The 16,175-nt window shown below is 39.9% G+C and overlaps 1 protein-coding gene across 2 annotated transcripts in view; it reads left to right on the forward strand.

Annotated features, from left to right (window-relative positions):
- The first annotated feature begins 2,133 nt into the window (after positions 1–2,133).
- Positions 2,134–16,175, forward strand: part of LOC100242047 (methionine aminopeptidase 2B) — a 31,200-nt gene continuing 17,158 nt past the window's right edge. The window contains exons 1-4 of one of the 2 annotated variants that reach the window (XM_002270425.4): positions 2,134–2,267; positions 2,586–2,710; positions 14,505–14,541; positions 14,631–14,738. In XM_002270425.4, the coding sequence (XP_002270461.1) occupies positions 2,593–2,710; positions 14,505–14,541; positions 14,631–14,738 (263 nt within the window). In that variant the 5' untranslated portion in view covers positions 2,134–2,267; positions 2,586–2,592. Of the gene's footprint in view, positions 2,268–2,585; positions 2,711–14,501; positions 14,542–14,630; positions 14,739–16,175 lie in introns of both variants that reach the window. The other variant, XM_059742985.1, reaches the window with a different exon arrangement.

The raw sequence follows: 16,175 nt of genomic DNA on the forward strand, positions 1-16,175 counted from the left end.
GAACAATTTTTTTTTTTCTTGTCATCTACGTTATCCTACCACAAATTCATTTATTTCATGTACTTTATTTAACTAGCATATAACAATTCAAATACTAACCTTAATAATGATGTTTAGATAAAAAATTTGTTTTTATGTTTTAAATCATTTTTAAATCAAACATTTGGAAACATGATCCATACATCATATGTGGCACATAATGTATGCATATGGATGAGATTTGCACCATTGTACAATTAACTGTACAAGGTAAATGTTCAATTAGACAAGGCAAATGTTTTAACTGTATAAAACAAATGTTCTAACAATACAAGGAGTATACAAGACTGTCTTTTGTGAAATATTTTAATCAATTTTGGACAACTTTTTTTTTATTGTCATCTAAGGATTGCACACTCTTAAGGTACACATTCATTTATTACACACTCATCTTATGCACTTTATTTAACTTGCACATAATTCGAATACTTATCCCGCTAATGATGTTTGAGATAAAATTTTGTTTTTCCATCTTCCACTATTTTTTTAAACAAATCAATGAAAACATGGTTAATCTACCTATGGTTACACATTAAGCAGGGGGTATATGGAATTTGAATCACTATACAAGGTATTTACACTAAGTGTACATGACAAATATACTAACTATACAATGGTGTACAAGACTATTATTTGTGAATGATTTTAAGTGATTCTAAAAAACCTATTTATTTATTTTCCCTAATTAAAGACAAATGACATTCCTTACACTCATTGGTTAAGCATACATTCATTTCATGCACTGTATATAACCTGTATATGATCATTTAAATAGTTAACTTACTTATGATGATTGTAAAACAAAATTATACAACAATTTTTCTTATTTTTTAAAACCAAACTGATGCAAACATAGTTAACCGACCTATTGTCAAATATTCGTGAGATGATGTATGAAATTTGAGTTATTGTACAAGGATATTACACTAACTGTACAAGACAAATTTACTAGTACAAGGGTGTACAAGACTACTTTTGATTAAGGATTTCAAGTGATTTTGAAAAACTTTCCCATTTTTTTCCACTCAAAGATTTTTTCCCCACTCAAATTCTCTCACTCAATAATTGTTTTCAATTTTATTTTTAAATTTCATCATTAAAATTTTGTAATCGCATATTTTGTTTTTAACAATGTTCTTTCTTTCCACTATTTTTTTTTTTGTGAAATTTTATCCAAATGAATCTATATTTAAAATTATTATCATATTTATCAATTTTTTTACTAAGATTATCTTTAATTATTTTAATATATTTATACTCATTTATTTAAAAAATGAAAAACTATTTTTTTTAAATCATGTTCTATTACATTTCAAGTAAAAAATTTGATAAGTTTGAAAGTCAATAAAAAATAAATAAATACCACTTTCAATAATTTTTAGATAAATTTTTATATAATATATTTTATTTAAAATTTAATTTATAAAAAATTGTATTTACAATTTTCTTATTGTGAGTCAAAATACATATCTTAGTTATTTTTTTTCAATAAATTTATCTCTTTAAAAATTTTAAAATAAAAATATTAAAATTTAAAAAGCTAAAAGGATATATATATATATATATATATATAATAAAGTGAAGTGATAGTCAATTTTTAAAATTTTAAAAATTTTAAAAATATGGTTAATGTAGAAAATATAAAAAATAATTAAAAATAAGAGATAAAAAATATAAATGAAAGGGTAATATAAATTTAAAATAAAAAATGAAAGTTAAACTAAAAGATAAATACAAAAAGATAAAAAATATTTGGATGAAAAATGTCAAAATTTTTATCATTGTTTATAATAAGAGCAAAAATATTCAATATCTTTAAAAATGAAAAACAAAAAAACATTATTGTTTTTTATTTGACATAAAATAGAAATTTAGGTTGAAAGAAAAAGAAAAAAAAAAGTTAGAAATGAGTAATACTTAATAGGGAATAAAAAAGGAAAAAAAAAACCACAAAAAAATTGAAATTCATACTCACTTGTCCCTGTGTAAGGGTTAAGGGTATTTTAGAGATTAATGAAATACAATATATTTCATTTTAATTTTTATACTTTATTTGGGTATTGGGCTTAAATATGCATGATATATGGACCAAATGTTAATTTTTGGACCAGCCAAAACACAATTCTCCCTAAAAGAGCCGTGTATAGGCACTCCTCTCTTCTTCTGCTATTCTCTCTCTGTTTCTAACTTTCTAAAGAAACCCTAACTTGCTTCGACTCTTCCAACAGGTGCTTTCTCTTCTAGACGCCTTGACTTAGTGTTTCCGGATGACAACGCTACCGTTTTGAGATTTTTTTCTTTTTTAATCCTCAAATTTCTTGCTCAAATTAGTTCATTTTTGTTCTGATTTTCTCGAAAAACCTTTTGGTTAATGCGATCCAGTTCTGATATTGATTAGATATTTCCTGAAACGCAATTAGAATTGTATTTGAAGGGTTTATATGCATTGTTTTGAAATGAGTCTTTTCAAAGTTTGCCATCTGTAGTTATTTATTAAACTCGCAAGTTGCATGTAAATTGTTTGTGATGTATTTTATGCATAACAGACCTTCAATGATGGAAAATGAAAACTTGAGTACAGAAGCTTGTGTTGAAGAAAAAGAACCTCCAAAGCTTGTTAATGGGAATGAAGAGTCGGCTGAACTTTCTGCCTCACCCCTGAAAGACGAAGGTGAGTGAAAAGCTAATTTTTTATTACATACTATTACGTGCACATGATTCAATCTAGATGTAAATTCTTTTGGTTGGGTGATTACGGTTTTTTTTGTTGGTTTTAGGTTATGTAGTGTTGAATATGGAAGCAATGTTCTTTGTTTCAACATTGTTATTTGGAATTCCTAAAGACATTCCTTTCACTCAGTTAACCAAATCATTTGCGGTGTAAACTAAATAGAACATTTTTTATTATGTTATTGAAGCAAATGGGTTTATTCATTTCATGCTTTCTTTAGTTCAATACTCTTGTTGCAGGGCTCTGTAAATATTTTAACATTTTGTTTCTTGGATACCATTTGTTTAATCTCTCACATGAAACAAGACTCAGAAAATCACTTCACATGTAGAAGATAACTGTGGGAGCTAATTCCTTATTCAGCAGAATGGTATAGAGGCGGAAAAGAAACATTACTACCATGATATTACTTCATTTCTAATAAAAATAAAAAATAAAAAATAGTAACATTTGTTGTGTTGTCCGACTGTGATTCAACAGATCCCCTTTTTTAATTTTCAAAGGGTTTTCACTTCCCTTCTTTTTGTTAAATTCTCATGTAGCTTATTTATTACCTTCAAGATATGGCTATCAAGTTGGCCCTTGTTCTTTTTCCTTTTCCCTTATCCTATGCATAACTTGTTCATGTTCTCTTCCATGTGTTATTGTTTGCTTCTATTTAATAAAAAGGTTTAGTGGCTAAAAATGAGGTATTTTGTCATTTTACTAAAACCCTATATGTATATATATATATCATAAGAGCCTACTTGAACTGAACAAGGAAGTTTTCCCCTCTTTCCTTTCCTTTTTGAGAACATGGTATTGGAGCAAGCTTCATTCTGGTTGAGTTCTTAGTTGATCTTGTTTTGCCCTCTTCTCCATTTCTTTTCAATGCTTTCTCTTTCCAAAACAAATGGTCTCGACCGGCTTGCAAACTGTTGTTTGATATTTTTGTAATGGGTTTCAGTTTAAGTTTTAAGTGGTGAAAGGAATCTGTTGTCACTGAGAATTGAACAAAAGATTCTCCTTGGCTTTTCCAGAAGGTGGGGGGCTCGTTGGAGGCTGGAATCTGCTCGTCAGTAAACTGAAAAGCTTGGGTGTCTCTCCCTTTCAGTGGAAAGGTGCTCTACCTCAAGCTCTGCCTAACAGAGGTGTGAACAGAGCCTCCATCCCCCTTCGGGTTTGTCCCGCGCCCCGCGATGCCGTCTGGTTAGAAGTTGATAAAGAATCTCTCGTTAGAAATGAGGAAATGCTGGGTAGGTGTCTGATAGGCCTTTGGAAGGGAGACTCGGACCGCCTCCCTGATCTCGTTACCTTCGGGACGTGGGCGAAAAATACCTGGCTCCTAGAAGGGAACCTCTGGCTGTCTAACATGAGGGAAAACCTCTTGTTTTTGGAATTTGAGTTTGCGGACGAAGCTGAGAGGGTGTTTAATTTAGGGGAGAAAAGCTTTAGAGGAAGAAACTTCCACCTTGAAAAATGGAAGCCCTCAGTGGGCTGCCTTGAGGAACACAACGGGGATACGCGCCTTGTATGGGTCAAAATTTTAGGTCTCCCTCTGCACCTTTGGGGAAGAAGCCTTTTCAAGAGGTTTGGGGACTCTTGTGGAAGATTTGTGGCTGTGGATGAAAACACAGCCGAGCGTCGGAATCTCAAGTGGGCCGGAATCCTCATCGAAACCAGAGACTGGCATCACCCAAGTTCTCTGCAGGTGGTCGCCGGTTCCTCTTGTTTCGCTCTGCAGCTCTGGTGGGAAGAAGAACCCCGCATCTCCACTGTGCTCCCTTCCCATGGGCCCGGTGCTTGGAAGCGCAAGGATGACGAAGTGTCCCACTCACGCGCCGAGGGGAGCGTGGGCTTTCCGCCCTCTTCCTCAGCCCCTTCGCAGCTTGAAAAGCTGCCTCCGCAGCCTGAAAAGCTGTCTCCGCCGGTTTTGGGGAGAGACGACGCCTCAGACAAGTCGAAGTCAATTGCCCACCAGGCCCTTGCCTGCGATTTGGATTTGGGCCTTGGTCTGGACGCCTCGGCCCACCCGGACCTGGCCCGTCCCTTTGGGCTTGGGTTAGGGAAGGCCCATTCCTCAGCCTCTCTGGGAAACACTTATATACCCCTTGGCCCAGCTTCTCCCAGTGACTTAGGGCTGGGAACCCCTACCTGCTCCCCGCGCCGGAGGAGAGGATCCCCCGTTGAGAGCCCCCAGTTGGAAGCGCTGTCCCATTTGGAAGTAACGTCGGCAAATGACCTCCCTCCCACTGTCGAAGGCCGCAATCCTCAAGGTATGCTCTTGCCCCCTCCACCCCCCTTGAGTGGGATGCTTTCTTCTCCTTCTTCTACTCCATTCTTGGTTACGGGATCCGAGAGGGAAAGGGGATGCTCTGGACAGTCGGATCCGACGTCAAGAGAGACCGAAGAGACGCCGATTCCTCTGTCCTTGATGCTTAGAGATGGGTCGACAGTGGTCCTGAGGCCCGACCCCCCAAACTTTGCGGCGAAGCAGAAGGACCACACAGCTATCTCCCCGCGCGAAGAAGTATGGTTAGAGGAGGAGATTTCCAATCTCTTCCATTTTAGCAAAGTCTTGGGAATGCCTATCGAAGGACACGAGGTTGAAATTCTAAATTTACTTGAGAAATTGAAGCTGAGGACGGGAAATAGTACCCTTTGCAAGCGACGAAAGAAGAAAAAATCTTGCACCACCCGTTTCGAAAGAGAGTTAAAAAGTTTGGAATGCTCTGTTAGTTACGGGGAGACTTCAGGGATAGCTAAAAAGTCCGGCCACAATTCCTGGGATTTGGTTCCAGTTGACTAATGAGAATTAAAATTCTCTGTTGGAATGTGTGCGGGCTTAATGACTCAGAGAAAAGAAAGTTGATCAAGGGCGTGGTAAGGAACCAAAAACCAGATTTGGTTTGCCTTTTGGAGACGAAGGTGAAAGAGATGTCTCAGCAAATGGTCAACAGTGTGGGTATTGGAAGATTTCTTAATTGGGCTTTTGTGGATGCTAGGGGTGCGGCAGGAGGTCTCCTGCTCCTCTGGGACAACAGAGTCTTGGAGAACTTAGAGGTAGAAAGGGAAGGGGGGGGGGGGGTACTCTATCTCTATTCGTTTCAGAAACTGTGTCGATGGTTTCACTTGGATTTTTTCTGGGGTATATGGGCCGGTGATTAGCAGTGAAAAGGAGGATTTTTGGGAGGAACTTAGTGCCATCCGTGGTCTCTGGGAGGACCCCTGGTGCTTAGGAGGGGACTTCAATGCTGTTAAATTCCCAGAGGAAAGAAGGAACTCCCTTAGGCTCACAACTGAAATGAGAAGATTCTCAGAGGTTATAGGGGAACTGGGGCTAAAGGACCTCCCTCTGGCTGGATGCCCTTTCACTTGGATAGGGGGTTTGAACTCTCAAGCTGCCTCTAGACTGGACCGTTTTCTGTTTTCGGACCAGTGGGAAGACCATTTCTCCGCCATCACCCAAGCTGCTCTCCCTCGTTTGATTTCTGACCATAGTCCTATAGTCCTTCAAGCTGGAGGATTCTCCTCAGGCAAAAGCCCTTTCCGTTTTGAAAATATGTGGCTAAAAATTGATGGTTTCCAAGACCTAGTCCGAAGCTGGTGGAATGGGTATTCTGTTGAAGGTTATAGTAGCCACTGCATTGCCGAGAAGCTCAAAGCGCTCAAGAAGGACTTGAAGAACTGGAACAAGGAGGTGATAGGCAATGTCTCTCTCAATAGAGCAGAAGCCTTCTCTCGCCTGCAGCGATGGGAGACCAGGGAGAATGATAGCCCCCTCACTGCTAGTGAAGTAGAGGCTAAAAATCTGGCTCTTGAGGACTATAAGAAATGGGCTCTGTTGGAAGAAACTTCTTGGAGACAGAAGTCAAGAGAAATTTGGCTAAAAGAAGGCGACAAGAACACCAAATACTTCCACAAAATGGCCAATGCTAGGGCAAGGAAGAACTTCCTGTCTAAAATTAGAATAAATGAGGTCACTCTCTCTTCTAGTGATGACTTAAAAGAAGGCGTTTGTAGGGCCTATAAATCCCTCCTCTCAGAACTAGGGGATTGGAGGCCTAATATCAACGGCCTTAACTTCAAGGAGCTGGGAGAAGGCTTGGCCAGCAGCCTAGAAGTTGTGTTTTCTAAGGAGGAAATCTATGCAGCCCTAAGCAGCTGCTGTGGCGACAAAGCTCCAGGCTTGGACGACTTTACAATGGCCTTTTGGTTGTTTTGCTGGGATGTTGTTAAATCAGAAATTTTGGAGCTCTTCAGAGAGTTTCACCTCCATGGGACCTTCCAGAGAAGTTTGAACTCCACGTTTCTTTTGCTCATTCCCAAAAAGGAAGGGGCTGAAGACCTAAGAGATTTCAGACCAATCAGCCTGGTAGGGAGTGTATACAAATTACTAGCCAAAGTCCTTGCTAATAGGCTGAAATCAGTGATGGGAGAGGTGATTTCTGATTCGCAGCAAGCTTTCGTCCATGGGAGACAGATTCTAGACGCTGTTCTTATTGCCAACGAAGCCCTTGATTCTAGATTAAAAGACAACGCACCGGGCCTCCTCCTTAAATTGGACATTGAGAAGGCTTTTGACCATGTCAATTGGAACTTCCTCATAGATGTGATGTCTAGAATGGGATTTGGGCATAAATGGATTAATTGGATGAAATGGTGTTGGTCCACGGCCACATTCTCGATCCTCATCAATGGGTGCCCCACGGGCTTCTTCCGTAGTTCTAGGGGATTGAGGCAAGGCGACCCTCTCTCCCCCTACCTCTTTCTTTTTGCCATGGAAGCTCTTAGCCAACTGCTGTCACGTGCAAGAAATGAGGGCTTTATTTCTAGCTTCAAAGTGGGAGGAAGAGGTAGAGAGGGGCTGATCGTTTCCGATCTCCTGTTCGCCGATGATACCTTAATCTTCTGCGACGCTGATGCAGTCCAGTTGCAATACCTTAGCTGGACCTTCATGTGGTTTGAGGCGATTTCAGGGCTAAAAGTCAATCTGAGCAAGTCTGAGGCCATCCCAGTGGGGGAATGTCCCCCCATGGAGTCCCTCGTCTCAATTTTGGGATGTAAGATTGGATGTTTACCTACTTCCTACCTGGGTCTTCCCCTTGGAGCCCCCTACAAATCCACTAGTGCGTGGGATGCAGTGGAAGAAAGATTCAGGAAAAGATTGTCTCTTTGGAAAAGACAATACCTTTCCAAAGGTGGCCGTCTAACCTTATTAAAAAGCACCCTCTCTAGCCTCCCAACCTACTTTCTCTCTCTCTTTGTGATACCCAAGAGAGTTTGTGCAAGACTTGAAAAAATCCAAAGGGATTTCTTATGGGGTGGGGGCGCTTTAGAAAACAAACCTCACTTGGTGTGTTGGAAGGTTATTTGTGCCGCTAAAAAGGATGGAGGCTTGGGCATCCGCAACCTAGCTATTTTTAATAAGGCCTTTCTTGGTAAGTGGTTGTGGAGATTTGCCAATGAGAACGAGTCCCTTTGGAAGCAAATTATCTCTAGCAAATATGACCTTCAGGATGGGGGATGGTGCTCCAAAGGTGTTAGAGATCGTTATGGGGTGGGTGTTTGGAAGGCCATCAGAAATGGTTGGGAAAACTTTCGATCTCACTCCCGCTTCCTTGTAGGGGATGGCACCAGAGTGAAGTTTTGGAAGGACTTGTGGTGTGAAAATCAATCTCTGGAAGAAGCTTTTCCCATCTTATTTAATCTCTCAGTCAACAAAGAAGGCTTGGTTGCTGAGGCCTGGGAGGAAGATGGAGCTGGGGGTAGCTGGGGACCTCGTTTCAACAGACACCTCAATGATTGGGAGGTGGGGGAAGTGGAAAACTTATTAAGCAAGCTGCATCCTTTGGCTATTAGAAGAGGTGTGGATGACTCGCTCAGGTGGAAAGCAAATAAGAATGGGACCTTTTCTGTTAAGTGTTTTTATAGCTCACTCTCAATGGGCATCAACCATCGCTTCCCAGCTAGTACTATCTGGACGTCTTGGGCTCCAACCAGGGCTAGTTTCTTTGGTTGGGAGGCGGCTTGGAACAGACTACTCACCATTGATCGCCTAAAGAGATTTGGTTGGAACATCCCCAACAGGTGCTTCTTGTGTAAAAATGAGGAGGAGTCTATTGATCACCTTCTCCTGTTTTGTGAGAAGGCCAGAATGTTATGGTATCTAACCTTCTCCCTTTTTGGGGTGCAATGGGTGATGCACTCCTCTGTGAAAAGGAATCTCCTGGGATGGTATGGATCTTTTGTGGGCAAGAAAAGGGAGAAAGCATGGAAAACTGCCCCCCTTTGCCTAATGTGGACTATTTGGAAAGAAAGGAATAGAAGAGCCTTCGATGATGTGGAAAGAAACGACCAAGATATCAAATCCATTTTTTTGTACACTTTTGTGAATTGGGCTAGGGTATATATTAAGGATCATACTTTATCGTTGTTTGATTTTGTAAACTGGTTAGCCACCAAGTAAGGGTCAGAACCTTTTGTTTCTTGATCCTTTGTATCTTGGTATACTTCGTGTATACTCTCTTTAGCCTTTTGGCTTTTAATGAATTTCCTTTATCTATCAAAAAATTGAACAATGCTAGATGATCTAGTAAGTAGTTCAAAGGAGATATTGAGATTCTTCAATGGTCTGTATGGTAGATCAAACGAGGTTTTGTGGAGGGGGTAGAAGGATTGCAGTGGGCCCTTTATCTTAGAGGAGAGTGCTAGCAACTAGGAGCAACCTTTTTTAAATTAGGAAATTTGGGATGTGGGTTTTAATATGGATAAGGATAAGGCTCAAGCCCTAGATGGATTTGCTCTAATTTTGTTTCAAGAGTGTTGGGACATAATAAAAGAGGACTTGCTGAATGTCTATGCTGAATTCTATGAGAGTGGATTTTCATAAAGAAGAGTACTACTACCACATTTGTTGCTCTAGTACATAAAAAAAGTCAAACCAACAGATTATCTAATTTCAGACATATTATTTTGGTGACTAGCCTTTACAAGATCATAGCTAAAATGTTGTCTCAACATTGATGAGGGATGTTGCATGAGACCATCCATTTTTCATAAGGAGCCTTCATTGAGAAGAGAGAAATTTTGGATGCAATCCTTGTAGCAAATGAAGTAGTAGATGAAAAAAGATTGTTGGGAGAAGAGGGGCATGTTTATAAGATTGGCTTTAAAAAATCTTACAGTCATGTGGACTGGGAGTTTATTAATCATGCTTTAAAAAGAAAAAGCTTTAGATAGAGAAGAAGATCATGGATTCGTGGATGTTTGTCATCATAATGTTTTGTAGTGCTATTAAATGGGCGTGTTAAAGGATGGCTAAGGCTATGAGAGGTTTTATTGATAGGTAGGCTACGAGAGGTTTAAAACATAGTGATCCCCTTTTCGATGTGTGGCAATTGCTATTTTCCCTTTTCAATGTGTCATGGGTGTTTTCCTCTTCAGTTAGAAAGATCCTCTTAGGATGGCATGACTCTTATCATGGGTAAAAAGTGTAAAAAGGCATGACAAGCAACTCCCTCATGCATCTTTTAGACAGTTTAAAAGGAAAAGAATAGAGAATCATTTGAAAACAAGGAACTTTCTAGCCAAATGCTAAAACACACTTTTGCTTGTGATCTTTGGTCTTGGACCAAGATGTTTATAGATGATTCATCTGTCTTTAGTTAGCTTGTTGATTGGTTGGGCTCTTATCAAGGGGGGGTGTTGCTTTTTTATAGCCCCTTTATTCTTTTGGTTGATTCTTTAGGTGATTATTGTATACTTCCCATGTACTCTAGGTGCAAAATGTTGGTGTTTCTTTTCATCCATGTACACACTTGCTTTACATATCAAAAAGGAGACCAAAAAAAAAAAAAAGACGAGGCTATCCCCTTTCTCCATCTCTTTTTATTATAAAACTAAGGAGTGTGGTATTTTTTAAGGCCTCCTAAAGGGTAGCATTGGGACAAGGATAACTTATTTACAGTTTGGTTATGACCCTTCTCGTGAGCTAGTCCAACTAACTTACAAATTTTTCAACTGATTTTATTGGTGTTCGAGCACATTTCAAGGTTGAAGATAAATTTAGATAAGACTACCATTTTTTAAGAAATACCCATCATTGGGAACTTGAGAAGGTGGAGGCTTTCTTTGGGAGACCACAGGGTCAAACTATTAGTAGGGATCTAGAGGACAATATTTTGTGGTTGAGTTCAAGAAGCGTCATTTTCTTAGTTAAATCTCTCTACTCCTTATCTTAAGGAAGAATGTGGTTCTTCTTTAGAGCATGGTTTGGAGCTCTTAGGTTTCATTGAGGGTAAGTTTGTTTGTTTGGGAAGCAAGTTGTAGAAGGATCTTAACATTGAACCAGCTCAAAAGGAAGGAGTGGAAGTTGTCAAATAGATGTTATTTTTGCAAAGAATAAGAAAAGTCAAATGATCATAGCCTTCTCCAATGCACAAAGGTAGTCATTTTGTGGAGATTCATTTATGCTTTTTTTGGTATAAAGTGGGTGATACACTCCTTAGAAGAATCCTTTTGGGTTGACATGGACCCTTTGTCGGGAAAAAATGAAGAGAGCTTGGAGTGTGACTCTTTTGTGCTTATTTTGGACAATTTGGAGGAAGAGAAATAGGAAAGCTTTTGAAAACATTGAAAATAGGGTTCAAACAATCAAACATTGTTACATGTACAATTTCCTGGGGGTAGACTAAGGAGGTGTGGGTGAGTGTGTTAGGTCTCCCACTGCACCTGTGGAGTTAAGAGGTGTTGAAGAAAATAAGGGATTGTTGTGAATGAAGACACTACTTTGATGTCTAATCTTCATTGGGTCAAGATCTTGGTGTGTTCTGTGGGGAGAGTCTTGCCCAGTTCACTGCAAATGGTAGTGGGCAACTCTTATTACTCCTTTCAATTGTGGTGGGAAGCTCCACCGTGTTGTTCGCTTCTGGAGCCAAGAAGAAGCTTCAACAAGCCTTGTGAGCAGCACTTATCAAAAAAATAAAAAAAAAGAGGGGGGGGGGAGCCTTGCAAGTAGGAAGTTAGGGGTGGTGCAGTAGGTAGCTCATGCGTCAACAAAGAGAGGGGAAAGGGGTTGTAAGCCTTGCTTCCTGCAAACATTGATGAGTCGCTTTCTTACAGGTCTAAGTTGGTAGGTGAGGTTATAGCAGCCTATGCTGCAAAAGCTATTGTCAAGGGGATTACCTAGGTGGCAATAAGAGAAGTACAGACGATGATGGTAAAGAAAGTTTAGTTGGGTCGTGTTTTAAAGATGAGACTAGTGGTGTTGTGGTTAGGCTAAAACGTTTGGGACGGCAGGGGCTGGAAGTTGACCATTCAAAGCATAGGACCTTTTTTGGGGCCCATGAGACTGTGACAGTCTCTAAGGCCCACTTGGCCTCAGGATTTGGTGCAGGGGGCTGCCGAGTGTGGGCTTAGCCCAAGATTGTTCAAGGATGGAAGAGGAGGTCGCTTCTAAGGAGGGAAGGCCCTTAAGGGTCTTTTCAGGAGGAGAAGTGGGCTCATTAGAGCTCCATTTCTCTGCAAAGGATCAAGTGTTGGAGCAAGTGGGTTGCGCAAATCTTGTGGCTGAGAGGAGTAAAGGGGATCATGATGGAGCTAAGGTCGAGAGGCAAAGGATGCCCCCTACATTGGCGATGAAGTCATCCCAAGCTGAGTCTCCTCATGTCACGCCCTCTATTGAAGTCCTCATGGCGGTAGAGTGGTGTGAGGGTGGTAGTGAACCATCAACGTTAACTTTTTGCGTACCAACCATTGACAAAGCTATCTGGCGGAGGCGAATAGACATCCTAGCTCTTGGGTCTTCTTACTTGAGACCTCTAAGCCCTGGTTGCCAATTGTTAAAGTTGTTGCTTCAGGATGGTGGTTTGTTGGAGCTTTCAGAGGAGGCTGCAAGGGTTCCTTCTGGTAAGGAGTTGGTGATTAAGACTGAGGAGATGGAACGACCAAGGGACGTGGAGTTCGATTGTGTTGCGGAGGAGGAAGGGGATATTGAGATCCTTCCCAATGGTTTTGTCAGTTTCAGTAACTGCTTAGGGATGCCAATTTCAGGCTTTGAGAAGGAAATTTGTTCACTTTTTAGGAAAATGGAATCAAGATAAGGACGTGGGATGAGGGTGTCAAGGAGAAAGAAAGAACCTCTGTCTTCACGTTTTGAGAGGGAAATTTGAAAGTTGGGGTGTTCAATTAGCTACAAGAGCTCTTTGTTCACTATTAGAGGAAAGGAAAGGGGTGATGGGGTATGAGGGAAGGAGTTGTAATCGGGATCAGGAAGGTTCTGTGTTCAGAAGGGGTCTTCCTTGTGGGGTTGAGAGGGCCGTTTTTTTCTGTTGCTTAGGCCTTCTTGTTAGGGACGTTCTTTCTTCCTCAAGGGTTGGTTGTAGTAAGGGTGGGGGACATTTGTTTTTCTTTTTCCTTTTTCCTTTTTCATGCTTCCCTTTAGGCCTTTTTTGTATACTATGCATATGCTTCATTGCACCCTTTTGCAAGTGTCTTAATATGTCATGCTTATTTACCTATAAAAAAAAATGTACAATTTCCTAGGATGGGCGAGAGTGTATATAGGTGACTATTTGTAGGACTTCATTGATTGGTTAAGCTCTAAGTAGGAAGAGAGTATTGTTTTTTGTGTCTATCTTCATTTTGTGTGGCCTTTTGGCATCTTTATATGTATTGTCTATACTTTTGTGACTTTTTTTTTTGGGCGCTTTTTTTTTAAAATTGATCTTTGCCTAAAAAAATGAAGAAGAGAGAGAGTGGAGTGGCATGGGGAATTCACTCACTGTTATTTTTTATTTTGCATAGGCTAAAGCGTCAAATGAAGTTCTATAAGAGTAAGAGCAGTATATGTATTGGCAACTGGGTGCATTCAAAGTGTGGAAGAAGATAAACACAAGTGCTTCTATGAATTTCATTGGGAATAAAATTGTTGAGTGACATTAACAAGAAACATTTATGGCTGATAAGCTGAATTGTTAACCTTGCTCTACTATATGGGACCAAAAGTACAAAGAAACTAACAAGTCATATGAAACATATGGTGAGGTTTCCTTTTTGCAACAGTATTTGTTGATTCCTGCCAGCACATGAAAGTTGGTACAAGTGCCTTGAGATGTGAACCTGGGTTTTAGAGAATCAAATGGATCATGCATAAATTATTGAATTATCTACATACTTCTCGTGAAATACAGCAAGTTAGCAAAAATAATCATCAATAAAGATAATATCTATTGCCACTGTTAGGATAGGAGTAGGTCCATATATATCAGAATGAACCAAGTCAAATTGGAGATTGCATGGTTTCACTAATGAAAAAGGCTATGCCTATCATTTTTCATGTTGACAAGCCATAGGAAATGACATGGACTCCTATATGGAGCTGCGGACAACAGTATTCACAGAGAATCTAAGCTGAACTTGAATATGGGCAAGCCTACTGTGTCAAAAATCAAAAGGGGACCAAAACAAGCCAAACTAGTAAATGTCGTAATCAATTGCAAATGGTCCCATAAGAAATGAAAATATTTGATGATACATTCAGTCTACATTCCCCGATAATACAAACTAGTCTACATTCCCTGATGTTTTAGGTTGGTTTAAATGCGGTTTTGTAATATGATTTTCAGATATAGAGATCAGATTAAAATTTCTATATCTCTACAATTATATGATGAATTTTTGCTTTGAAGAGATGATCTAGCCCATGGTATTTCTAATACGTGCACTTGTTTGCATTTGAAAACTGTCTTAGCAGAAGTTGTAAAGAAGAAGAAGAAGAAAAGTAAAAGCAAGTGAGTGCCCATATCTAGTTTTGGTTATCCTATTATCAGTAAAGCTTTTTCACCTGAAAGGTTGATGGTTTTTCTTCCATGGTATGCAGGAAAAAGAAAGAACTACCTGAGCAGACTGATCCACCATCCATTCCTGTTGTTGAACTTTTTCCCTCTGGGGAGTTCCCTGAGGGTGAAATTCAACAGTACAAAGATGAGTGAGTATAAGCTATTTTTCTTTGACCATAATAACTTGTAATTTGCTTAAGTATACACAAAACATAATTCCTATAACATAGCTGGAATATGGTTTATTCTGAGTATTATTTTTGTTTTGGGCTCAGGTTGTACATTTGTATTGCTCCTTTACTTTTGTCGATCAAAGTCTGTTGTATTCATGTCAAATGGAAAAATATGCTCATGCTGCTCTATGGTTGATCATGAGAAGGCCCTGATTTGTGGGTTAAATGCTCATTCAATTGGTTTAAGTGCAACAAGGAGCTGATTTTATTGTTCTAGTGGTCATATATAAGTAGCACAAGAATAGATACAGGACAATGTGATAAGTCAAACACATGCTAACATGACAACTCCTAAAAATAGGATATGGGCTAGACAAAGATACAACAAGAATAATACCTGTCAGGGCATGGCCTAGTGGTAAGGGCAAGTGCTGGGATGTGTGGTAGAGGCACACGGTCTTGGGTTCAATCCTTGCCATTGGAAATCCCTAGATTACCCGAAGCTGGCTGTGGCAGGTGTTGTCAGTCTCCCTGGGGTTTGGAAGCCATGGGTGGGTCCAAAGGGCCATGCCATTATGGGATTTTCTGGTTAAAGAAAAAAATAAAATAAAAATACAGGCACTGTCCCTTGCATTTGTTTAGAGAACTGTCTCCAAAATGTAGTATACAAAACCATGTTGATTTAATATTAGGAGCTAATCTATGCAGAAAAATGAAGAAGGTTGTGTTTGTAGGATTTTATTAAGAATTTTTGTTCAGTAGGGGAGGATGCTTAGGGGAGGAAGAAGTCGGTTTGTGGTGGAGTCCAAATTGTTTGAGATTGTGGTTGAGGATTCGGGTGGAAAGCTGAAAGGATGTGTATGGGAGAGAAGTAGGGGTTTTGCTTCTTGGATTAGATTTGGGGAGGCTAGTCTTCGTTGTCTTTTGGAAGGCGTTGAAACCTGTTGTAGAGAGGTTGGTGATCAAAGATGGGTTATTGAATGGATGGAGGAAAACAGAAAGTTTAGAATGGAGCGACGGCTGAACAAGGCAGGGAGGTTCATCCTATGCTCTGTTCGAGATATAGAAGCTAAAAGACATAGCATTATCTTCCCTGAAGGGAAGGGTCAGGCCAGTGGCTGGAACTCTTTGGCCGTGAGGTCGAGAGGTCTTGGAGTGATCCCGTCAAAAGGATTAAAGTTTACCAATGTGCCAGAGGATCCATTGAAGCCGAAGGGAGTCCTGAAGGTTCAGTGGAAGGAAAAGGGGTGGAAACGATGTCTTTTGCAGAAGCTATTAAGTCGACCCTGAGAAGGGCAGGTGAGTCAGTGTGGTTAGAGGTAGGGGAAAAAGAGGTGTGTGGAAGACTAGAGCAACTAAGACATTGTCTGATAGGGAGGTGGGGTTCTATCTCAGCTCCATTACTTGAGTTGG

This window comes from Vitis vinifera, chromosome 15 (assembly GCF_030704535.1).
Source record: "Vitis vinifera cultivar Pinot Noir 40024 chromosome 15, ASM3070453v1".
In the NCBI taxonomy this organism is placed as follows: Eukaryota; Viridiplantae; Streptophyta; class Magnoliopsida; order Vitales; family Vitaceae; genus Vitis; species Vitis vinifera.